We start from the raw sequence: 21,082 nt of genomic DNA, 5'->3' as shown, positions 1-21,082 counted from the left end.
CTCAAACTCCTTTCTTCAGATTGAGTGGGGGGTGAAAATTCCCTTCTTTGTTGGCTCCAGAAAAACAGAAGCTCAGCAGGTGTTTCTGGAACCATCAGCAGGTCCTTCGGAGCAAAAACATTTTGGTTGGCTATGAGAGCCTCCAGCCTCAAGGGAAGAGGGAGGGCAAATTTGTGTTTCAATTGCCGCTGTAACTTTAATATTTTCTTCCTTTTGTCAAAACATTTCTTGCTTCTGAAACATGCATTCAGACATGCATTGTATATTGGTCTGATATGTGTTCACCAACTTTAAATTCAATAATAGAGCTTTTAGTGTGGATAAGATCAAAGCAATCTGCTTAGCATGTGGTGCTACAGGCCTGATTCAATATTTGACTTGCTAATTTTTTCCCAGGGCACTAAAATAATATTGTTCATATTGTTCCTTGCCATCATATGCATCTGAAATGAAAATACTCTTTTTTTGCATACTGTATGTTGGAGGCATCAGCTCAGACATTAAAATGGTAGGAGGGAGATAAGTGTGTAGGAATAACACAGGTCCCCTCATAGGCTTTCTCTGCTCCCCAACTGTCAGCGCAAGTTTACAGTTGGTACTTTTATCTTGGTAGGCTACCACTTGGTATTTTTATTTTTATTTTTATTTTTTTAATTGAGACAGAGTCTTGCTCTGTTGTCCTGGCTGGAGTGCAGTGGTGTGATCTCAGCTCACTGCAACCTCTGCCTCCCGGGCTCAAGCAATTCTCCTGCCTCAGCCTCCCAAGTAGCTGGGATTACAGGTGTGCACCACCATACCCAGCTAATTTTTGTATTTCTGGTAGATGGGGTTTCACTGTGTTGGCCAGGCTGACCTCAAACTCCTGACATCAAGTGATCCACCTGCCTCGGCCTCCCAAAGTGCTGGGATTACAGGCATAAGCCACTGCGCCTGACCAGTATTAGCTGTTTTTAAAATGAGAGAGACAGAGGACTTAAATGAAACTTGCATCCAGTCCCGGATACCTTGTTTATCCTAGCCAGAGCGCGCCATTGACAGGCTCCACTAAGGCTGCTGGGCAGTGGGCAGTGGGGAATAGAAGAGGCAACAGATGCCATTCCTGTCCTGCCAAGGCTTAAGGGTTCATCAGGAGAGGCCAGATGTAGACCAGAAAGACGTTGCTCCGTGTGTCACCTTGAATGCGTATGTGTAGCCCTTCACTGTTGACAGGCTTTGAAATGAACCTGAGACACAGATGGGGAAAGGTTTTATCTTGGGAAACTGAGCCTCAGGGGATAGGTCCCAGGCTACCCAGAGAGTGAAGGAGCATAGGTCTTGAGCTTACTGGTGCCAAAGGAACTGTATAGACAGTTGTTGGAGCTTGGGGGTGGGAGGGTGAATCCCCAGATGACCCGGGCAGCAATCAGGAAGTAGAGCTTCTGCCCCAGAAAAAGAACCCATGGGGGCTGGCTTGAAGCCAAAGAAGTTTGCAGCCATTTTCCCATTTCATGTTTATCGCCTTCTCTCCCACCCAGGTGGAGGTTGACTATGTCAGGTGCACGTAAGCGGGTTTTTAGTGCAAGGGTTTGTGTTTGCCTTTGAATCTGGGGCTAGTACTTGTTCTTCAGGAGAATGAGTAAAGATGGAAGTAGACAAGAGGAAGAAGTGGGGGCAGAGTGATTAGGATCACAGGCTTTGGAGGTGTTGGTCCATGTTCCCAGCACAGCCCAACAGTTGTGAGCTCCAAGGTGGGGAGTTTAGAGGCCCTGGGAGAGGACTTTGGAGGAGAACTCTGGGCCTTGCTGAGCTCCAGTAAGACAGGGCTGGTAATGATATTGCCTCACTGGGTTGTTAGAGACTGGGTGACATACCATGAGCAAAGGGCTTAGCACAGTGTCTGCACAGGGTGCAAGCTTGATCCGTGTTAGCTCTTGCCATCATCCTTGCCATCATCCACGTGCTGTCATTGAGAGGTATTTCTCCAGCCAGTTCCCCTCCTCTGAAGAAGGATGGAATTTAAAGGGTGTTGGAAGAGAAGCCTGAATCCTGAATTGTTTTGGTTTTTGTGATACTGGTTTCTACTTCTGAGGCCCAAAGAAAGGGAAATGAGTTTAAACTGGTCTATGGACAGAATTCAAATGAGATATCCGGAAAAACTGAAAACTCGAAGACTGCCAAGCAGGAACACAGATGATTGTTAGAACGTGTATAGGAGTGTTTCATAAACAGGACTGTGCTGTGAAACCACAGACCCATCTCTTCAAACCCTCGCGATCTTTCTGGGCATTTGACAGAAAGTGGCAGATAGCTGCCCCCCCGGTACATACTGGAGCCATGAGTTTTTGATATTCGCAGATAGGAAAGGTCTTAGTGCAGATTAGTCACAGACATAGGACTGGAGTCCAGGTCTTCTGATTCAGTCTCTGTGCCTGGCACTTAGGAGACCCTGTATAAATAATTGTGGACTAAATGAAGGATTCACTGAAGGACCACATGTCTGTGAGGCACTTTATAGTTCCTAAAGCCATCTCCCATCTAATTGGGTTGGGGAGTCGCTTCCTGGGCATTTTTTTAAATGGAGGTCCTTCTCTACCATGCAGAAGGGCCAGGAGCGGGAATGAGTCATTCTACTCTGCAGGGGACCAGGATAACAGTCTTTGGAAAGTGGGGATCACAGGAACCCTTCCCTTCATTCCCCATGTAGGCCCTGCCTTAAGGAGGTCATCTCCAGAGGCGGCGGTAGGAGGATGCCCAGAAAGACCCCACATGACACCCTTTCGCACATAAAGATCCCACAAGTAGCTGACATTGCGTGGTACAAACTACATACTCTGCTAAACACTTTATGCATCATGCATCTTATTTCATTTGATTTTCACTTACTCTTCAATCATTATACGCATTTACAGATTGGCAAGGCGAGGCAGAGAGAAGTTAAGCAGTTTGCCCAAGGTCACATGGTCAGCAAATGGCAGCCCCAGAATTCAAGCCCAGAAAGCTATACTCCAGAGCTCATGTTTGTACCTATCAGGCTGTGTGCCATCTTCAGGCCAAAAGGGACTTTCAAGGCTCTCTGGCTGGGCTGCAGGCCCTCCGCCACTGACCGCCCTTTCCCAGTCAGCTCTGTTGTGGCCTATGCGGTTCCACGTTATCCTAGTAGAAGAGCGGAGGAGACAAGCCAGATTCCCAGCTAGGGAGAAGAACCACGCTTGGGTTTTACAGGTTCCAGATCTCTATGCCTCTTCCTCCACTGCCACAAGCACAGATAAGTGACAAGCATGGGCCAGGAGTTGACTGCCATCCAAGCTCAGGGCCAAACCCACAAGCTCTCCAAGCCAGAGTGAAATGCAAATGTGGCTCTTTATCAATAAACACACACAAATGCATGCACAGAGCCGCCTCGTGACCCGCTAGAGAGGGGCTCCTCCCTGGCTACTCTGTGTGCCCCAGTGCGGGTGCAGCTAATGATGCCTCCCGTAGCGTCCCCCTGATTGAAACAGCCCCTGAGCAGCAGCGACACTTGCTTGATGAGTCGCCAGAGCCCAGCCTTCAAGCGGCCTCCTGACGAGCCGGGCAGCAGCAGGAAGGGAGGTGAGAATTGACAAGAGCCACCTCCAGGCATCCGCAGAGGCCTAGTACAGCCTAGAACTTGAAATGATGTTGGGGAGCCATCACCACCCTCGCTGGGTGAGAGCGTGGGTACAGCCTGAAAGATGCTTGGGACGAGGGCATCTTGAGTAGAGCATTTCCTCATACCTGATTCAACAGGAAGGAATCGGTGCTTATAGGCGCTGGGACCGTGCTTTACGTACGCACTGTCTCCTTTTGTCTTCACAACATCCTGAGCTGGGGTCCTCATCTCATTTTACAGAGGGGTTCGCTAGAGCTCAGTAGCAGTGGATCTCCTGTGGTGGGACAGTTCTAAGGGGCAGAGCTGGGATTTGAACCTGTATCATTCTGGCTCCGAACCCTCTGTTCTTCTCATTATACCTTGCTGCCCATTTAGGCAAACCTCATATTTGAAAAATATGGATTTATATGGTGGGTGAATATCAAGAAGAGTTTTTATTTGCTTCATACAAATACTACTACAGGATTACTTTCAATCAACTTTGTCCAACCCATGACCCACGGGCCATATGTGGCCCAGGATGGCTTTGAATGTAGCCCAATGCAAATTCATAAACTTTCTTAGAACATGATGATTTTTTTGCAGATTTTTTTTTTTTTTAAAGCTCATCAGCGATCTTTAGTGTTAGTGTATTTCATGTGTGACTGAAGACAATTCTTCCACAATGTGGCCCAAGGAAGCCAAAAGATTGGACACCCCTGCTGTTTTTTTTTGTTTTTGTTTTTGTTTTTGTTTTTTTGAGACAGGGTCTCGTTCTGTCACCCAGGCTAGAGTGCAGTGACACGATCTTGGCTCACTGCAACCTCTGCCTCCCAGGTTTGAGTGATTCTCATGCCTCAGCCTCCTGAGTAGCTGGGATTATAGGCATGCGCCACCACGCCCAGCTAATTTTTTGTGTGTTTTTAGTAGAGATAGGGTTTCGCCATGTTGGCCAGGTGGTCTAGAACTCCTGGCCTCAAGTGATCCCCTTGCCTCTGCCTCCCAAAGTGCTGGGATTACAGGTGTCAGCCACTGCACCTGGCTACACCCCTGCTTTAAATAGTCCTTTTTCTCACTCCTTTAAGGTGATAGGATTTATAGAAATTTGCTAAGTAATTCATGGATACAGCTACTTTGGTTGTCCCTTGTCTTGGAATGAGAGGTCTGGATGCTGGTAGTCAAAGTGTGGTCCATGTACCAGCAGCCTCGGCAGTCCCTAGGAGCTGGTTAGGAATGCAGAGTCCCAGGTCCCACCCTAGACCTACAGAGTCAGAATCTGCATGCTGACAAATCCCCAGTGATTGGTGTGCACATTAAAGTCTGAGAAGCACCAGGCAAGGGCCACTGCTAATGACAGATAATGTGGGAGTTGTGGGTAATAAATAGACCAGCCATCATCAGAAGGAAGGGACTTAGGAATGAAGGGAGCATGGAGCCAGGCCAAATAGGGCCAAGCTGGGCCTGGCACCTGGGCCCCCAGGCCAGTCTGGTGCTCTTGGCACCACTCCATACTCCCTCTGTGGTCAAACAGAGACCAGATTTCCGAAGATCTCCCGGAGGAAGCTCTCAGTGCCAGGGACTGCTCCCGCCCCTCACCATGCCCTTTCCCTTTGGGTGCAGGCCTTGGAACATTGCTTGCAGAAGACACATGAGGCATGCATCTGTTAGGGTAAAGGGCTCGATTCTCCTGAGTGAGGTGCACTTGCCCTTGTCCCCAAGTCGGGACCTGCTGGGTCACTTAGAGGCACCAAGAGAGCTTTGGAACCTGAGCCTGAATCCCAGGTCCACGGCTAGTGTTTCTGTGACCACAGGCGAGTGCCCTACCTGTCTGCACCAGTTTGCTCCTCGGGGAAATCAGAAGGTTGAGGATGGCTGCCTTTTGCAGCTTATGTAAAGCCCTAATTTGATACCTGGAGGTCTCAGCCTGTTCTGTTGTAGGGTATGTAATTGGGTAGCCTTGAAGGCATCAGCCCTTGATAACTTCAAGTTTCCCCCATTGGGCCTAAGCCAGGGGCCAGCAAATTTTCTATAAAGGGCCAGAGAGTCTCTGTCACATCTATTCAGCCCTGCCATTGTAGCACACACATAGGCAATATGTAAATGAAGGGGCATGGCTGTGTTTACATAAAGCTTATTTACAAAAACGCATGGCAGCTGGGTTTGGCCTGCTGGCCACAGTTTGTTGACTCCTGGACTAAACTAATCTAGCTCAGAGCAGGTCCACTCAGGGTGCTTCTTGTCTACAGGGGTCCCGTGAAAGGCATTTAGCCAAATGGTCAGCCAGTTTCACTATTAAGCACACATTTTTAGGGTTGGAGTAGAAAGGGGGTGCCCCAAACAGGCACAGAGTTTGGGTATAGCAGCCTGTGGAAAGTGTCAGTGCCTTCATTCTTTGGGGGAGCCCCTGGGTGGGGAGTGACACAATGGTCAGAACAGGGTGCTGTCAACCAGGGAGGCCTTCCTGGTAGAGGGTGCCTCAAGTCCTCAGTGCTGAACCCCCTTCCACTTCCCAGCTTTGTGGCCTTGGACAAGTTACTTACGTGTTTTGGCTCTGTGGTTCCCCTTTCTGTAAAACAGGTTGTGGTAGTGCCTACCTCAGAGAGCGCTGTCACTTAAGACTTATAAGGGTTTGGAACAGAGCCAGGCCATAGCACGCTCTATCAGAGTGATATCACCACTGTCATCGTCGTCATCATTCTTAGAATTATTTTACCAAGGAAATATGGAGTTAGCAGGTAAGGAGGTCCTCAGCAGATTATAAGTCAGTAAAATGCAAGTGTGTAGGACCTGGGCAGGACTGGGTCCCAAGTCTACGGGGCAGGGATGGAGAGTATGAGGTAGGCACTCTCAGTGCCTCTGGGGACGGTCCTAGGAGAGGAGGTGGTGCACCTCCCAAAGCAGGAGGAGCCCAGAGATGTGATTGTCTAGGCTCCGGAAAAGCTGAGTCCTACTCTTCACCTGACTCATTCTTTAGGAAGGTTCCAAAAAAACCCACTTCTAAGAGCAAAGCCTAGTGAGATCTCAGGCCTGCTACCCTTCAGCCCAGGGCATACCTGGAGGATTGACTCGGAACCGGGGATTCTAGGGAAGAAAGGGCAGAAGGATAAGAAGGGAGGAGAGTCCTTAAGTGTCCTCTTGGACTCAGGGCTGCGGTGCTGTGACCAGCCCATCCATGGAGGCCAGCCCCAGGCTAGGGTCGGCTTCTGGGCCCTGCCACCTGGCAGGGTGCCCAGTGATTGGGCTCACCCCCACTCCCTCCAGCTGCTCCTCCTCAGCCCTGAAGACAGCTCCAAAGTGGTGGGTGTATTTGTGTGTGGGGAGGGGGGCGGGTAATGTGGGTGGAATTAACTAGGTTTCTGTATTCACGATCCTATTTGTAGCATCATTCTCACTCGTAAGCTAATTTTAGCCATCCATTCTGCTTCTGTTGCCATTTATAAAATGAGAATGTCAAATGCAATATTAAACAAGCAGGATGAAGGCAAAAAAGGAAATGCCAGAGAGGCATTTAATAAATGAATCTGGTGTTTACGTGGGAGAGGGAGAGATCCTGCCCCCCACGCATCACACAGATGAGCGCGTGCACATGCTGTTTGTGTACAGGCTGTGTTAACGAGAGCAGAGTGATTAGTGTGTTGGGGGAGGCCGGGTGGTTCGGTGGTAAATGTTTGTTGCTCTTTAGGCAGAAGTAATTTGGCCTGCAGGGAGTGGCCTCCCAGTTGCCTGAGTGGTTCGCTTGCCCTCCATCTGTCCTCTAGTGATGTCAGTGTGGGCAGGGCCAGAAAGGGCAGTGGTCTGTCTCCTCAATGTCTCAGCACCCAGTGCCTCTGGGCTTTTCTGAACGTGCTGCCACCAGCGTCCCCCTACTTCACCCCCAGGGCGCAGGGTCATGAGAGGGGAGCATGGAGACCACTAGGAGGGGCTGCTCCCCCTTCTCTTCTGCCTCTTCCCCGCGCAGAAGGCAGGGCGTGAACAGTCTGCGCCCGTATGCAGCTGCAGAGACCAAGCCCAGAGTAGCGTGTCTCTTGCCTGGACTCTTGCCAATTTCTCTTCTAGTTTCACTCTAGTTTCCCCAGGGCCTGGGAGTTCTGTCCCTGGTTCTTCCTTTGCCCTCTTCTTTCAGCTGCTCTGCCGAGAAAAGAAGGCTCAAGCCATACCTTTTATTTTCTCCCTTTCTTAAATAAATGAAGTTAGGCCCCGTGCAGGGCCTCTGGCCCAGCCCACCGTGCACTGGGGTAAGCACTCCTCCAGCCTTGTGGCGGAACCTGAGCACCTGCTGGAGGCTGAGGTTTCTTTCCACTTTGAAATGCCCTTGCAGGTTCCCAGAAATGAAAAGGAGGACAGCTGCTGCTGCCACCATCAGCTTTTTCCCCAAATAGTGCAGCCTGGGAAGCTCTCTCTACACATCCTGCTGATGAAAGCAGGGAGATGGGACCTACCTGGCTGACAGGTGCGGGGAGGGTTAGGGAGAAGGGCAATGACTGTGTGCTAAGAATCTGCTGTGCTGGGGAGGCTGCTGCTCTCTTTCTTCCTCTTCACTCCACAGTATGGGATTTCAGTGAACACAGATGTGAACTGACTTCATCACCTTCAAAGGCACTCACCTAGGCTCCATGTGGAGAGGGCAAGGTGTGACTCAACCAACTTTATCCAGTGCAAGCACTTTATAGGATTAGCTCTGAGAGCCCTATGGGGTAGGCACAGCTGTCACTGTTTTAGAGATGAGAACATGGAGGTGCAAAGAAGTTAGTCAGCTGGTCTCAGCTCAGAGAGCCAGCAAGTGGAACAGAGATTTAAAGCTAGGAGCCCTAGCCCTCGCCCTAGGCTAGACTGCTGTATAACAGACTAGGCACCCTCTCTCAGATCTGGGCAGGGCAGGGGCTGCAGTTATTGGAGTGCATCTCAGGTGATACTGGGGACCAGCTCCTCTCTACCCATTGCCTAGATTCTGAGGACCTCTGAGGGAAGAGCCACATCTCAGCCACGTTCATTTCTGTGTCCACACCCAGCCCCTGCTCGGTAAATAGTAGATGCTTAATGTTTAGTTTTGGTTTATGACCTATTTCACTTTGCCATCACTGATTGTAATTAAAACACTGAGCAGAGGAAACGGTGGATGAAATTAGTTCTGGAAGTGGTGAGGAGATCAGTTGTGGAAGCTAGCATCGGGAAAGGCTTTGTGAACTAGACCCAGATAGGCCTTGAGGGTTGGGTGGAGGGTGTGGGGAAAGGCTGTGTGCGGTGGGGTGGGGTGGGGCTGGCAGCCAGAGACCTAGAGGACGGAGCAGAGGTTTTGAAGCTGGGGGTCTACGATTGAATTCTGGCTATGCTTTGTGACCTTGGGCGAGTCATTCCTCGGAACCTCTGTGTCCTTTTCTGCTGTGACTATGAGGCAGATAAGGCCATCGCACAGAGGAAACGAGGCTCCATGCAGTGAGGGAATTGACAACCGTGGACTTTCTTTGAGGACTTCTGTGTGCCAGGCACTGTACTTTATATCCATTATGTATATATGTTATGTAATATATGAAAATTACACACACACACGAGGATGTTGTGGCTGTGCCTAGTTATGGATAGCACTCAATAAACAGTGCATGCCTTCCTCCCCAGAGTAACCCTACTGAGTCAAGATTATAAATCTAATAGGTCTCTCAATGCCTTTTGCAAACAGGTCTGGGCCATTTATAACATGCATGTGTCCTGGAAAGTAGACGTTCCTGCTGCCTGCCTTCGTGTGCCGAAGCTGGCAGCTCCATTTCCGTTTGCATAGTAACCCTTTCCTCTGTAGACTGCATGGGCGGGTCCCACATCCCTGAGGACCTTTTTGCAGTAGAACAAGAAAAGTTACCATGTACAAGTAGGTCTCCTGGTGCTTGACCACACACTGGTCCCTGTCCACAAGGACAGTGCCTGATGATGATGTCTGGGGAAGGGAGAAGGGAGGGTCTCTTCCGCTCACTTTCCAGTATCCACAGTGACCAGCCGGGAAGCCTCTCTGTGTTAGGCCGTTCTTGCGTTGCTATAAAGAAATACCTGAGACTGGGGAATTTATTTGAGAAAGAAGCTTAGTTGGCTTACAGTTCGGCAGGTTGTACAGGCATGGTGCCAGCATCGCTGGGCTTCTGCGGGGGCCTCAGGGAGCTTTGACTTATGGGGGGAGGCAAAGTAGGAGCAGGCACATCGCATGGCGAAAGCAGGTACAAGCAAGAGAGAGAGTGTAGGGAGGTGCCACACTTTTTTTTTTTTTTTTGAGACGGAGTCTTGCTCTGTCGCCCAGGCTGGAGTGCAGCGGCCGGATCTCTGCTCACTGCAAGCTCCGCCTCCCGGGTTCACGGCATTCTCCTGCCTCAGCCTCCCAAGTAGCTGGGACTACAGGTGCCCGCCACCTCGCCCGGCTGGTTTTTTTTTTAGTAGAGACGGGGTTTCACCGTGTTAGCCAAGATGGTCTCGATCTCCTGACCTCGTGATCCGCCCGTCTCGGCCTCCCAAAGTGCTGGGATTACAGGCTTGAGCCACCGCGCCTGGCCAGTGCCACACATTTTTAAGCAACTCCGAGTAAGAGCTCACTCATCACCAAGCAGGTGGCCCAGGCCATTCACAAGGGATCCACCCTCATGATCCAGACACTTCCCACCAGGCCCCACTTCCAACACTGGGGAGTACATTTCAACATGAGATTTGGGTGGAGACAAATATCCAAACTATATGACCACCTGAGTGTGCAGAGGGCAGAAGGGCTCGTACCAGTGAGGGAAAAGGACTGCAGAGTGGTTAGGGGCCCTTCCCCTGCCAGATTGAAGGACCAGGGCTTCCCAGCACAGCTGTCAGGATTTCCAGGGATGCAATTGCTGCCTCACCAACCCCCCAGCCCCTTAATGGCTTCTTAAGGCCTTGCCCTCACCCGGCCACATACTCACACTAGTCAGGAATCCATCTTGCCTCTGGCCCTGGGCAAGAAAGCAACTGGATGGAACTGAAACCCTGGACCAGATGTTAAAACTCAGTAGAGGTGACCTGGCTCTCTGAAGGTCATACAGGGAGTGATGGTGACACGCCCATCTCAAGTGGGAGCTGCACATGGAGGGGGAGCCAAGGTTCCTGCGTTTCCCTCCCTGGGCCACTCCACCTCCCCTAGGTGGGTTCCACCCCCTCTCCTTGTTACATCATAGCCTCTTTCTCCAACTCATTCAAGAGCTCTCTCAGCAGCACCAGCTTCCTGGGTATGAGACCTGAGCCACGGCTTGGCCCTGCCCTCAGAAGGCGCCCACACTGGTCTAATGCTCTGCTCTTTGTTGCCGTCTTGCAAAATCCTAGTCATTGTTGGACAAAGGACCCCTCATCGTCTTTTGGCCGTGGGCCCTGTTCGTTCTGCTATGAGGCTGACTCAGGGCGAGGTGCCGTGCAGGTACACAGTAGGAGAGTTGAACCCCGATCAAGGGCTTGTTTTGTGTTTATCTTCCTTGCTTTGCAAGTTCCTTGAGGTTGGGTCTCCCCGAATCTTGATTATAAACCTGCAAGAGCCTTACAAAATGTCCTGCTTTTTGTGGGGTCTCCAGAAAAGGCTTGTGATTGGCAGAGGGGGCAAGAGAGCAGCGACCAGGAAGAAGAAAGGCTGTGGCCACTGGATGGCAAAGGAGGGCTGCGTGGGGAGGTGTGTGTGACGTGTAGTGTCTGGAGGCCAGGCTCACCCCCTCCTGCCTCAGTAGCAAGATGTGTGTAGCTGTCAGGCTCTAGGCAAGACACTTAACACTTGAGTAGCATCTCCCCACCTCTTCACCATCTCCCTGAGCAGGGCTCAGGGCCTAATGGCCAGAGGAGAGGGTCAGCTTGGGGCTTCAGAGAAACAATGTTGGCCTTGAACCCACCAGAACCTAGCTGGGGAAGAGGTCAAGCAGATCGGGGGCAAGACCAGGTCAGATCTCTTACATCTATTAGGAAACGCCATGGGAGGACAGGTACCCACCCTAGAAACTGCAGGACATTCTCTCCTCCTGAGCCCTTTCTTCCTTCTGTTCCCCTCCCCTTTCTGTTAGCCAGACAGTCAGACGGTCAAGGTTGATACCTGAGCACTGGGGAATTTTATCCATTGAAATAGGCCTCTCCCCCGGAGGACTAAACAGTCTCAGACACGACCTGTTTGGAGTGAGAAATGAAACTGCAGACACTGGCCTCTTCAGGCCAAACAGGCTTTCCTTGTCCTGGATGGTACATCAAGGCCACAGGTCCAGGGCTTGGATTTCCCTCTGGGCCCTGAGGCTGCGTGCTGACTGGGTTCTTTTGTACAGAGACCAGGGAAAAACAAAAGCCCCTTACTTCCCAAAGCTTGGCGTACTTCTCAGACTGCCAGCCACCATCCCCAAAGACGCCAGGGCAGTGAGCTTACCTTTGCAAGGACTTCGGATCCATTGGGGAGGAGTGGCCACTCATAGTAGCTGCAGGGAAGGCGTTCTTGCAGAAGCTCCAGCACCTCCTCTGAAAGCCAGTGCTAAGCATTCCCCACTAGGGAGACGGTGTAACACAGGGCCACAGCACCCACTCTCCTGGCTTGGGCTGGGGCTATAGGCAGATCGGGATTAACGTCCCAGCCCTGCACACAGGTACTGGGTCTGGACCACAGGTTAGATGTCTGAGTCTGAGCCTCAGTTTCCTGCTCTGTGGGATGGATATATAGCTATAAAGGACATTATCGGGTCCACTGACAAAACAAGCATATGGAAGGTAAAGTATTTTATTAATGTTAAACATACTGAGACTGATAACTGTGCTATGATTATGTGAGAAAATGCCCTCATGTTTAGGAAATGCAAACCAACTTACACTCAAATGGAAAAAAAAAAAAAAATCCCGGCCGGGTGCGGTGGCTCACGCCTGTAATCCCAGCACTTTGGGAGGCCGAGGCAGGCAGATCACAAGGTCAGGAGTTCAAGACCAGCCTGGCCAATATGGTGAAACCCCGTCTATACTAAAAATACAAAAATTAGCAGGGTGTGATGGCACGCACCTGTAGTCCCAGCTACTCGGGAGGCTGAGGCAGGAGAATCGCTTGAACCCAGGAGGCGGAGGTTGCAGTGAGCCGAGGTCGCGCCACTGCACTCCAACCTGAGTGACACAGCAAGACTCCATCTAAAAAAAAAAAAAAAACAAACAAAATTCTACATATAGATATAGAGGGCTCAGGAGTGTGTGCAAATGATAAGGCAAAAGTAACAAAATGTTAGCAGTAGGTGATTTCTGGTAAAGGATACCATCCTTGCAACTTTTCTGTAAATTTGAAATGATCCCTGAGTAAGGAGTTGGAAACTGCAAACCTCCTTGCTGAGGTGCTGTGGATGCTGATGGGAGGAGGCACCCAACCCAGTGGGCAGCAAGGATAAGAGTGTTAGTGACCACAGTGGCCACGCTCCCATCAGGCCTTTGTTTTGTTCTCTAAAGGAACATGCTGCTGCCCTAGGCGTCCAGGGACTAGGTCATTATTCTGAACCCATTACCATGGGGACTATGAGAAAGCCACACCCTGTCTTCCAAGGCCAGTTTGTCGAACAAAGCAGCATGTTGGGAAAAGAAAATTTCAAAACCACTCCCATCAATTTTGTTGGGGTGGGGGGTGTTGGCACATCCCTGGTATTGGGAGTGTTTTGTGGCATTGCCAGCTGTGCACCTTGAAAACAGAGACCTGGTCTTTCGGTCATCAGTGGCCTCTGAGGCTTCTTACAAGTGCTCAGTCAGATGGAACATCTCACTGTATTTCTTGCCCCTTGAATAGACTGCTCTGGTCAGTTGCTATTTGAAACAATAGCAGCAGCAGCCACTGTGAGAAGCTGTTGGTGCAGGAGTCTCAAGGACTGAGACTGGGAGGTGGCCCTTCCCCAAGGGGAAGTCTTAGGAGGTGAGGCCCAAACACCTGCAGCAAGAGGCCTGGTCCCCGTGAGCACCACCTTTGTTTTGTTTTAGAGGACCATGGGGAGCCAGGCAGGCCTCTGTGGGGCTGCAGTGGGAAGGGAGCCCCCGTGCCCTGCCCTCTGCCCTGTGGTGAGAGCAGCCCTACGTGCCCACTGCTCCAAGGACCCAGCCAGCCAAGAGCCAGAGTGTGGGGAGTGCCTCCTGCTGCCTTGTCAGCTCACTGCCCTTCACTGACCTCATGTGGTTGTTGGTTTCCAAAGATTATCCCTAGAGCCCCCTCCCACACGGACTCTAGGCTGGCCCAGTGTCACCAGCAGAATGTGTTGGAGGAAGCACTGTGAGTCCCAAGGCTAGGTTAGAAGAAACCTTGCAGCTTCTGCTTGAGTCTCTTGGAATGCTTGTGCTTGGGACACTTCCTCTTGGGACTCAGCCGCCATATTGTGGCAAGACCAGGCGCCGTGGAGGAGCCATGGTGGACGTCTCGTCAGCAGGCCCAGCCGAACCAGCGTGCTGCCTACCATGGGAGCCAGGAGCCATCTTGGGCCTCCGGCCTCATGGAGGCCTCCTCTGGCTTCAGCCCCAGTCACCACCTGACCACAGTGCCATGAGACCACCAGCAAGAGCCCAGCTGAGCCGGTCACCCCACAGAACCCTGAGGAAGGATGGTTAAATTGTTGTTCAAAGCCATTAAGTTTGGGGGCAGTTTGTTGCTCAGCAGTAGATACCTGGAACAGAGTGTGTGGTCAGATAGCCTAAGTACATGACTAGAACCGAAAAGATAGCCTGCTTTTTATCCTGTTTGGATTCTGACTGTAACCCGGGTTGTTCATGCCAAGCTCTCTGGCTTATGCAGGGCCTGGGGGAGGACAGCAGGGGAAGGTGACCCGATGTGTGCTAACTCAAGAGGCTCGGGAGGCTGACAAGTGCAGAAGCAGCGAGGGGCAGGTTGATGTGTGAGTACTTGCATTCATCTTAGGAGAACAAGGCAGTCAGAGCCTCTTCTTTTTCAACACAGTGAGAGCTCTCAGAGAGGCAGAGGCTTTCTTTATTTATCTTTGGGTCCCCAAAGCCTAGCACTTGCCTGGCGTGTTGAGTTCCTCTGCATCCACGTCATTGAATTAAGTGGCTGAGTCTCGGGGGTGGAGGGGACTGGACAGGCTTCCTGGTCCTGAGAAGTCTTTCAAGAGGCCTTCAGGGCAGGCAGGCCAGGTTCCCTGCTGGTAACTGTTACCTGCTGCCTTCCCCTGTCGTTCAGATGCCCAGGACAGGCGGGGTCCCCCCGAGAGTGCATGTGCCATAGCCCCTGGCCTTGGGGAACACTCACCGTTGACCCAGCGGGTGGTTGACACTCAAACAGTCATTGCTGCCCAAACCACCAGCAGCAAAGACAGAGCAGAATTAAACCGAGCTGTCAGCCCTGTTCAGTGAGAGGAAGAGTAGGTGGGTTTGTTTAAAACACTCCCATTACAGTCAGTTAACCTTTATGTTCCCTAAATGAAAATTGTATAAACCTGAGATTTCCGTTGATCAGGTTGCCTAGGAACAGGCAGCAGGTTTTCATAAGACAATGCAGTAGATTGTCACCGATAGGGCTATTAGGAACTGAGCTGGTTAGCGATATTATTCCCCTTGCTGGTATTGGCTTTGGGTAATTATCTGTCTGCCTGTGCAAGACACACCCATCTCCCCAGGCTTGGGGCAGGTTCATGCAAATGAGATTTCTCAGCCTGCTCCTCTGGCGTCCCGAAGTCAGTTTTCAACCCTGGGCTTAGGAGAGCCAATTTGGATGAGTTTGTTGTTTTCAATCACCTTTTGCCCCCTACCTGCAATGACAACATTCTAATAGCCCTATCAGTGACAGTCTGTTGCATTATCTTACAAAAACCTGCTCCCTGTTGCTTAGCAGAAAGCTTGGAAAATAAATAGCAAAATGCCCGATTAAAATTTAAAAACAAAGTAACTCTAAGACAATTTTAGTATATCTTTTCAGTATTTTTCCCTATATGATATATGCACTTGTTTATTTTTCAAAAAGTCAGTGACATTTGCTTTTTTCCCTCCTGCAGTTAGAGTGACCTGTCATCCTGGTTTGCCTGGGACTGAGGGGTTTCCCAGAACCAGTGCATAATTATTATCAACACACTTTTTCATAGCTTCATAGCATTCAATCAGTGTGGATAAACCAGACTCAGCTAATTCCCTGTTCTTCTGTATTTCAGTTATTTCCTTTTATTAAAAAAAATAATAATAATCTAATTCCTGTAGGGCAAATTCCTAGAGGTAAGATTACTAGGTGTATGTATAAATTTATGGCTTTTGATATAGTGTCAGGCTGCCCTCCAGAAAAATACGTGCCAATTTCCACCCCACCGCACCATACCCTCAGAAACCCTTACATCAAACAATGCTTTCATCACTGTCAATCTGTGGGCAAAAAATATGCTTTATCTTGGGCAATGTGTTCTTTATTAGCCGTCTGTGAATTGTCTACTCATGTCTTTTACCCATGGCTCTTTTGGGATGCTCATCTCTTTTAATCTATAGAACTCTTTGTATTAAGCATATTAGTCATGAATGTTGAACCATTTTGTCCATTTTTTAAGGCATTTGTGGTTATTCTTGAAAGAGCAAGAGTAATACCTGTTATCAGGTGTCTTTGAAGAAAGGGGACTTATATCTTAGGTAATTATAGCATCCCCCTAACGTTGAGCACTAAAATATTTTTTGATTGAAGTATTTGAGATGAGACTATCTCTAAAACAGATAACCCATAGAGGTCCCTTTTTATTTTTATTTTATTTATTTATTTTTTTGAGACAGAGTCTCGCTCTGTCGCCCAGGCTAGAGTGCAGTGGTGCAATCTCAGCTCACTACAACCTCCACCTCACGGGTTCAAGCGATTCTTCTGCCTTAGTCTCCCAAGTAGCTGGGATTACAGGAGCGTGCCACCACGCCCGGCTAATTTTTTTGTATTTTTAGTAGAGACAGGGTTTGCCATGATGGCCAGGCTGGTCTCAAACTCTTGGGCTCAAGCAGTCTGCCTGCCTTAGCCTCCCTAAGTGCTGGGATTACAAGTGTGAGCCACTTTGTCCGGCCTAGAGGTGTCTATTTAAACAATGTATATTGCACACAGTTTAACTTTTTCTTGATATCTCAGGCACACTGTGAACAATAGTAATTTTCTGTGTTACAGTGATACCTCAGCAGCTGTTGAACTATGTAGAGCTTTTGCTCCTATACCATATGGCCCAGACTGCTCTTTAAATAAGATACCTGATTCTTGTCTTTTCTCCATCACTATCAGGCTGTCATGCTGTTCCTTTTGGCTGTTAAAAGCATCCGTGCTTTACCCTGCAACATCCCATCTTCATCAGCAGTGGGATTGATTACTGGCTAACAATGCTTCTTAAATTTCTCTGTAAACAAAAAGCAAATAAGTGCTAATAAGCACAGGCCTAAGGTGCTCTGATAAAACAGTGAAGGAACTTCCAAGGACCACAGTTTTACTTACTCCCTGAGGTTTGTATTTGGCATAGTTAAGGTTATTAAATAAGTGACCTCTGGGTATACAAGCAGATTAGCATGAAGAAATTTTAGAGTCGGAAGAGAAACAGAAAGGGGAGATTAGCAACCACTTGAAAATGTAGCTGCAAATGAGAAACTAGTAATCCAGATGAACAGAATCAGTATTTAATCTTATTACTTCCCTCAGGAGTGTGGTAGTGCTGTAGGTTTTGTGGAAATGTGGCATTGCTGACCTAGAAATTCTAAAGATCTGGTTTGTAGGCCTGAACCTGTTGGGGAGGGCTTTCAGCATGTTACACAATAATTTTTATTTTTAAGACAGGGTCTTGCCGTGTCACCCAGGCTGGAGTGCAGTGGCATGATCATGGCTCACTGCATCCTTGTCCTCCCAGACCCAGGTGATCCCCCTACCTCAGCCTCCTAGGTAGCTGGGACTACAGGTGTGTGCTACCACACCTGCCTAGTTTTTTGTACTTTTTTTAGTACAGATGGGGTTTCACCATGTTGCCCAGGCTGATCTCAAACTCCTGGGCTCAAGCTGATTCACCTGCCTCCACCTCCCAAAGTGCTGGGATTACAGACATGATCCCCCATACCCGGCCAACACAAAACTTCTGATGCTCTGTTTTCTCATCTGCGAACTGGGGCTAAGGCTAAGTGGTCTGTCTATTTAATAAGAGTTTGAATCAGATGGCCTGGCATGAAGAATCACTGGCCTGAGGGAATGTCAGGGACATTTGTAAACGTGTAAAGGCTGAAAATCCTGAGGGGTTATTATTATTGCTATTGTTGTTATTATTCACAGACACATCCAACAGCCGTTGTCTGCCTCCTTATCTGTCATGCTTTCTGCACGAGCGTCAACCTGAGCTTCAATCTGTGTGTGTATCTTCGGCTTACGTCCTCGCCGCCCCTCCAGAACCCAATTTCATCCTTGTAGGTTTTTCCGAAGTAGGATTTGCACAAGTGGCGTGTTTTCTTAAGTATTTATTTTGCAGGCCATTTACTCGGCACGGCTGTTTTTACAGTGGGTAAGGAGCAAGGCTAAAAATAACTTAGCTCGTAACCAGATCAGTTCTGCATTTGACATTTACGTGGAATTCATTTGCATCTCATTTGTTCGCCTTTCTGTTTAACAGGTAGAATGTAAGAAAGCTCAGCCGAAAGAAGTCATGTTCCCACCTGGGACAAGAGGCCGGGCCCGGGGACTGCCTTACACCATGGACGCGTTCATGCTGGGCATGGGGATGCTGGGTGAGTCTAGACAGGACCGCAGGTCACCGTGGACTGGGAGGGCTATGGAGGCCTCTGCTCCCAATTGGGTCACCTACCAGTGGGGCAAACTGCTTCACCTTTCTGAGCCTCAGTTTCCTTGTGTATAGATGAGGATGATAATTCCCCATTCCAAGACAGTTGTGATGATTGAGTGTGTGTGTAGGTATGTGTGCGTGCGTGCGTGTGTGTGTGGGGGTGTGTGTGTGTTTGTATTTATAATTTTGCCCCATGCCTGGCTTATAGGATATGTTAGACTATTTTCTCTCTTTTCCATCTCCTTCCTCAAAAGAAGGAAAAGTCCCCCTCTGTCTGCCTCAGCCCTCTCATCTGAGTGGGAGTTCTTAAGATGTAAGGACTCCTGGCTGACTTAACTTGTGTGGGCTGAGGCTACATTTTCTAAAACTTGGGAGAGGAGGGAAGTGGTAAGGGTGGGCGATAATCCTGTCTATTTAAATGATTAACATTTTTCTCTTGGGATATCAAAATTTGCATTTAAATGGATGTTTTAAATAGCCTGTTTTACTCTTTATTTGCCAAAAAAAAAAAAAAAAAATGATGAAAGACAAAGTGTGTTTGTTCTGACTAAAAATGATTTCTCCTGGCTTTTAGAGAAATTGAGTTGCATATTATGCCCCTTTCCTTAAAGGTATCTCTGTCCATCCTGCGTAGATAATTGAAAATCTTACCGCTTAAATGGCATGAAAGATGGAGAAAGCAGTGGAGATGCGTAATGGTGTAGGTCGCAACAATAATTAGAAATTTAAAGGCGAGAGAACGGTATTTTAGTGCAAGTTATTGTGTGTCAGGAAAATACTAATTAAATGGGATAAATGGTAGTTAATGGTAAAATTCCATTCAGGCACATGAGCTGTCTAGTGTTAATGGGTTTTCATTTGGTTTGGCTAAGAGTCCCACTTCTATATTGTTTGATAAGCCCTTTCTACATTTTCAGATTTGCTGCCGTTTAAATCACTTCTGGCTTAATTTTAAATTTATAAAACTTTTTGTGGTCTGACAAAGAATTGTATCTACTTGTCTGAGGAAATAACAGGGGCAGGTAAAACTGTTTTGAAGAACTTTATGAAACAGAAAAAGATGCCAGGAGAATATTAAAAATGGCCATGACGTTAATTCTCCTCAAATGAATTTTTTAGGCTTAACAGAGTTTCAAAGATAAATCCTATTGTAATTTTTTAAAATTGGCCAGATGTTTCTAAAACTTACCTCTGGAAGAAGAAACAAGTGAGAATAGATGAGAAAATGTTTTTAAAAAGAGGAATGAGAAAGGACCAACAGTGAGAGCGTAACACAAAGCTACAGTAACTAAAACAGTATGGTACATGGGAATGCACCAGTTGATAGAAAAAGGTAAAAAGTCTAAACTAAATATATCTATATTTAAGAGTGTGTTTTTAAAAATCAGTGATAATTATTTCCTGGTTGACTACAAGATAATTACTTAGCTCCTCCTTTAAAAAAATAATTCTTATTAGGTCTTTATGTTTTATATCAAAAGAAACTCCAAGCTGGTATTTTTAAATGGTGAAATCAAACCTGAAAGAAGGAGAGTTGAGCTGAGTACAGTGGTGCTCGCCTGCAATCGGGAGGCTGAAGCACGAGGATCGCTTGAGGCCAGGAGTTTATGAGCCAGCCTGGGAAACATAGTGAGACACCCTCTACAAAAAATAATAAACATTAGGCTGGGCACAGTGGCTCACGCCTGTAATCCCAGCACTTTGGGAGGCCGAGGCAGGTGGATCACCTGAGGTCAGGAATTCAAGACCAGCGCGGGCAACATGGTGAAACCCCGTCTCTACTAAAAATACAAAAATCAGCTGGGCACTGCAGCACGTGCTCGTAATCCCAGCTACTCGGGAGGCTAAAGCAGGAGAATCGCTTGAACCCAGGAGGCAGAGGTTGCAGTGAGCCAAGATGGCGCCACTGCACTCCAGCCTAGGTGACAGAGTGAGATTCCATCTCAAAATAATAATAATAATAATAATAAGCGTTAGTGGGGTATGGTGGCGTGCGCGTGTGGCCCCAGCTACTCAGGAGGCTGATGCAGGAGGAAAGCTTGAGCCCAGGAACTCTGGGCTGTGCAGATTCGGTGTCCCCACTAAATTTAGCATCAGGATGGTGACCTCCTGGTAGTGGAGGAACATCAGGTTGTCTAAGGAGGAGTGAACAGAACCAGCTTGGAAATGAAGCATCTCAAAACTCTGTGCTGATCAGAGTGGGATCGTGCCTGTGAGAACCTACTGCACCACAGCCGAGACAGCACAGGGCATAGAAAGATCTGTTTCTGAAAAAATATAAAATAAGAAAGAGTTGGGGACCAGGCACGGTGGCCCATGCCCATAATTCTACCACTTTGGGAAGCCGAGGATTGTCTGAGCCCAGGAGTTCGAGACCAACCTGAGCAACATGGTGAGACCCTGTCTCTCTCTCTCTCTCTCTCTCTCTCTCTCTCTCTCTCTCTTTTTTCTTTTGAGATGGAGTCTCTCGCTCTGTCTCCAGGCTGGAGTGCCATGGCACGATCTCAGCTCACTGCAACCTCCACCTCCCAGGTTCAAGCAATTCTCCTGCCTCAGCCTCCTGAGTAGCTGGGATTACAGGTGCGCACCACCACACCCAGTTAATTTTTGTATTTTTAGCCAGAGTCGGGGTTTCACCATTTTGGCCAGGATGTTCTCGATCTCTTGACCTTGTGATCCGCCCACCTCGGCCTCCCAAAGTGCTGGGATTACAGACTTGAGCCACTGCGCCCGGCGACCCCATCTCTTTAAAAAA

General features: G+C 48.7%; 1 protein-coding gene and 1 long non-coding RNA gene across 5 annotated transcripts in view; one reads left to right on the top strand and one right to left on the bottom strand.

Moving 5' to 3' along the window:
• MSI2 (musashi RNA-binding protein 2) overlaps nucleotides 1–21,082 on the top strand; it is a 436,274-nt gene that overhangs the window by 342,244 nt on the left and 72,948 nt on the right. For all 4 annotated transcript variants that reach the window (XM_011979225.1, XM_011979224.1, XM_011979226.1 and 1 more), the window contains one exon: nucleotides 18,157–18,271. In XM_011979225.1, the coding sequence (XP_011834615.1) occupies nucleotides 18,157–18,271 (115 nt within the window). The remainder of the gene's footprint in view (nucleotides 1–18,156; nucleotides 18,272–21,082) is intronic.
• Nucleotides 2,847–10,661, bottom strand: LOC105539103. Its single transcript, XR_001006004.1, has 3 exons — nucleotides 10,510–10,661; nucleotides 8,194–8,299; nucleotides 2,847–3,991 (listed from the first exon to the last, which is right to left on the bottom strand). It is a non-coding gene; the product is annotated as an uncharacterized LOC105539103 (long non-coding RNA).

This window comes from Mandrillus leucophaeus, unplaced genomic scaffold (genome assembly GCF_000951045.1).
Source record: "Mandrillus leucophaeus isolate KB7577 unplaced genomic scaffold, Mleu.le_1.0 Scaffold20, whole genome shotgun sequence".
Taxonomy (NCBI): Eukaryota; Metazoa; Chordata; class Mammalia; order Primates; family Cercopithecidae; genus Mandrillus; species Mandrillus leucophaeus.
The sequence above is the reverse complement of the archived record's forward strand: the minus strand, read 5'-3'. Positions and strand labels throughout refer to the sequence as shown.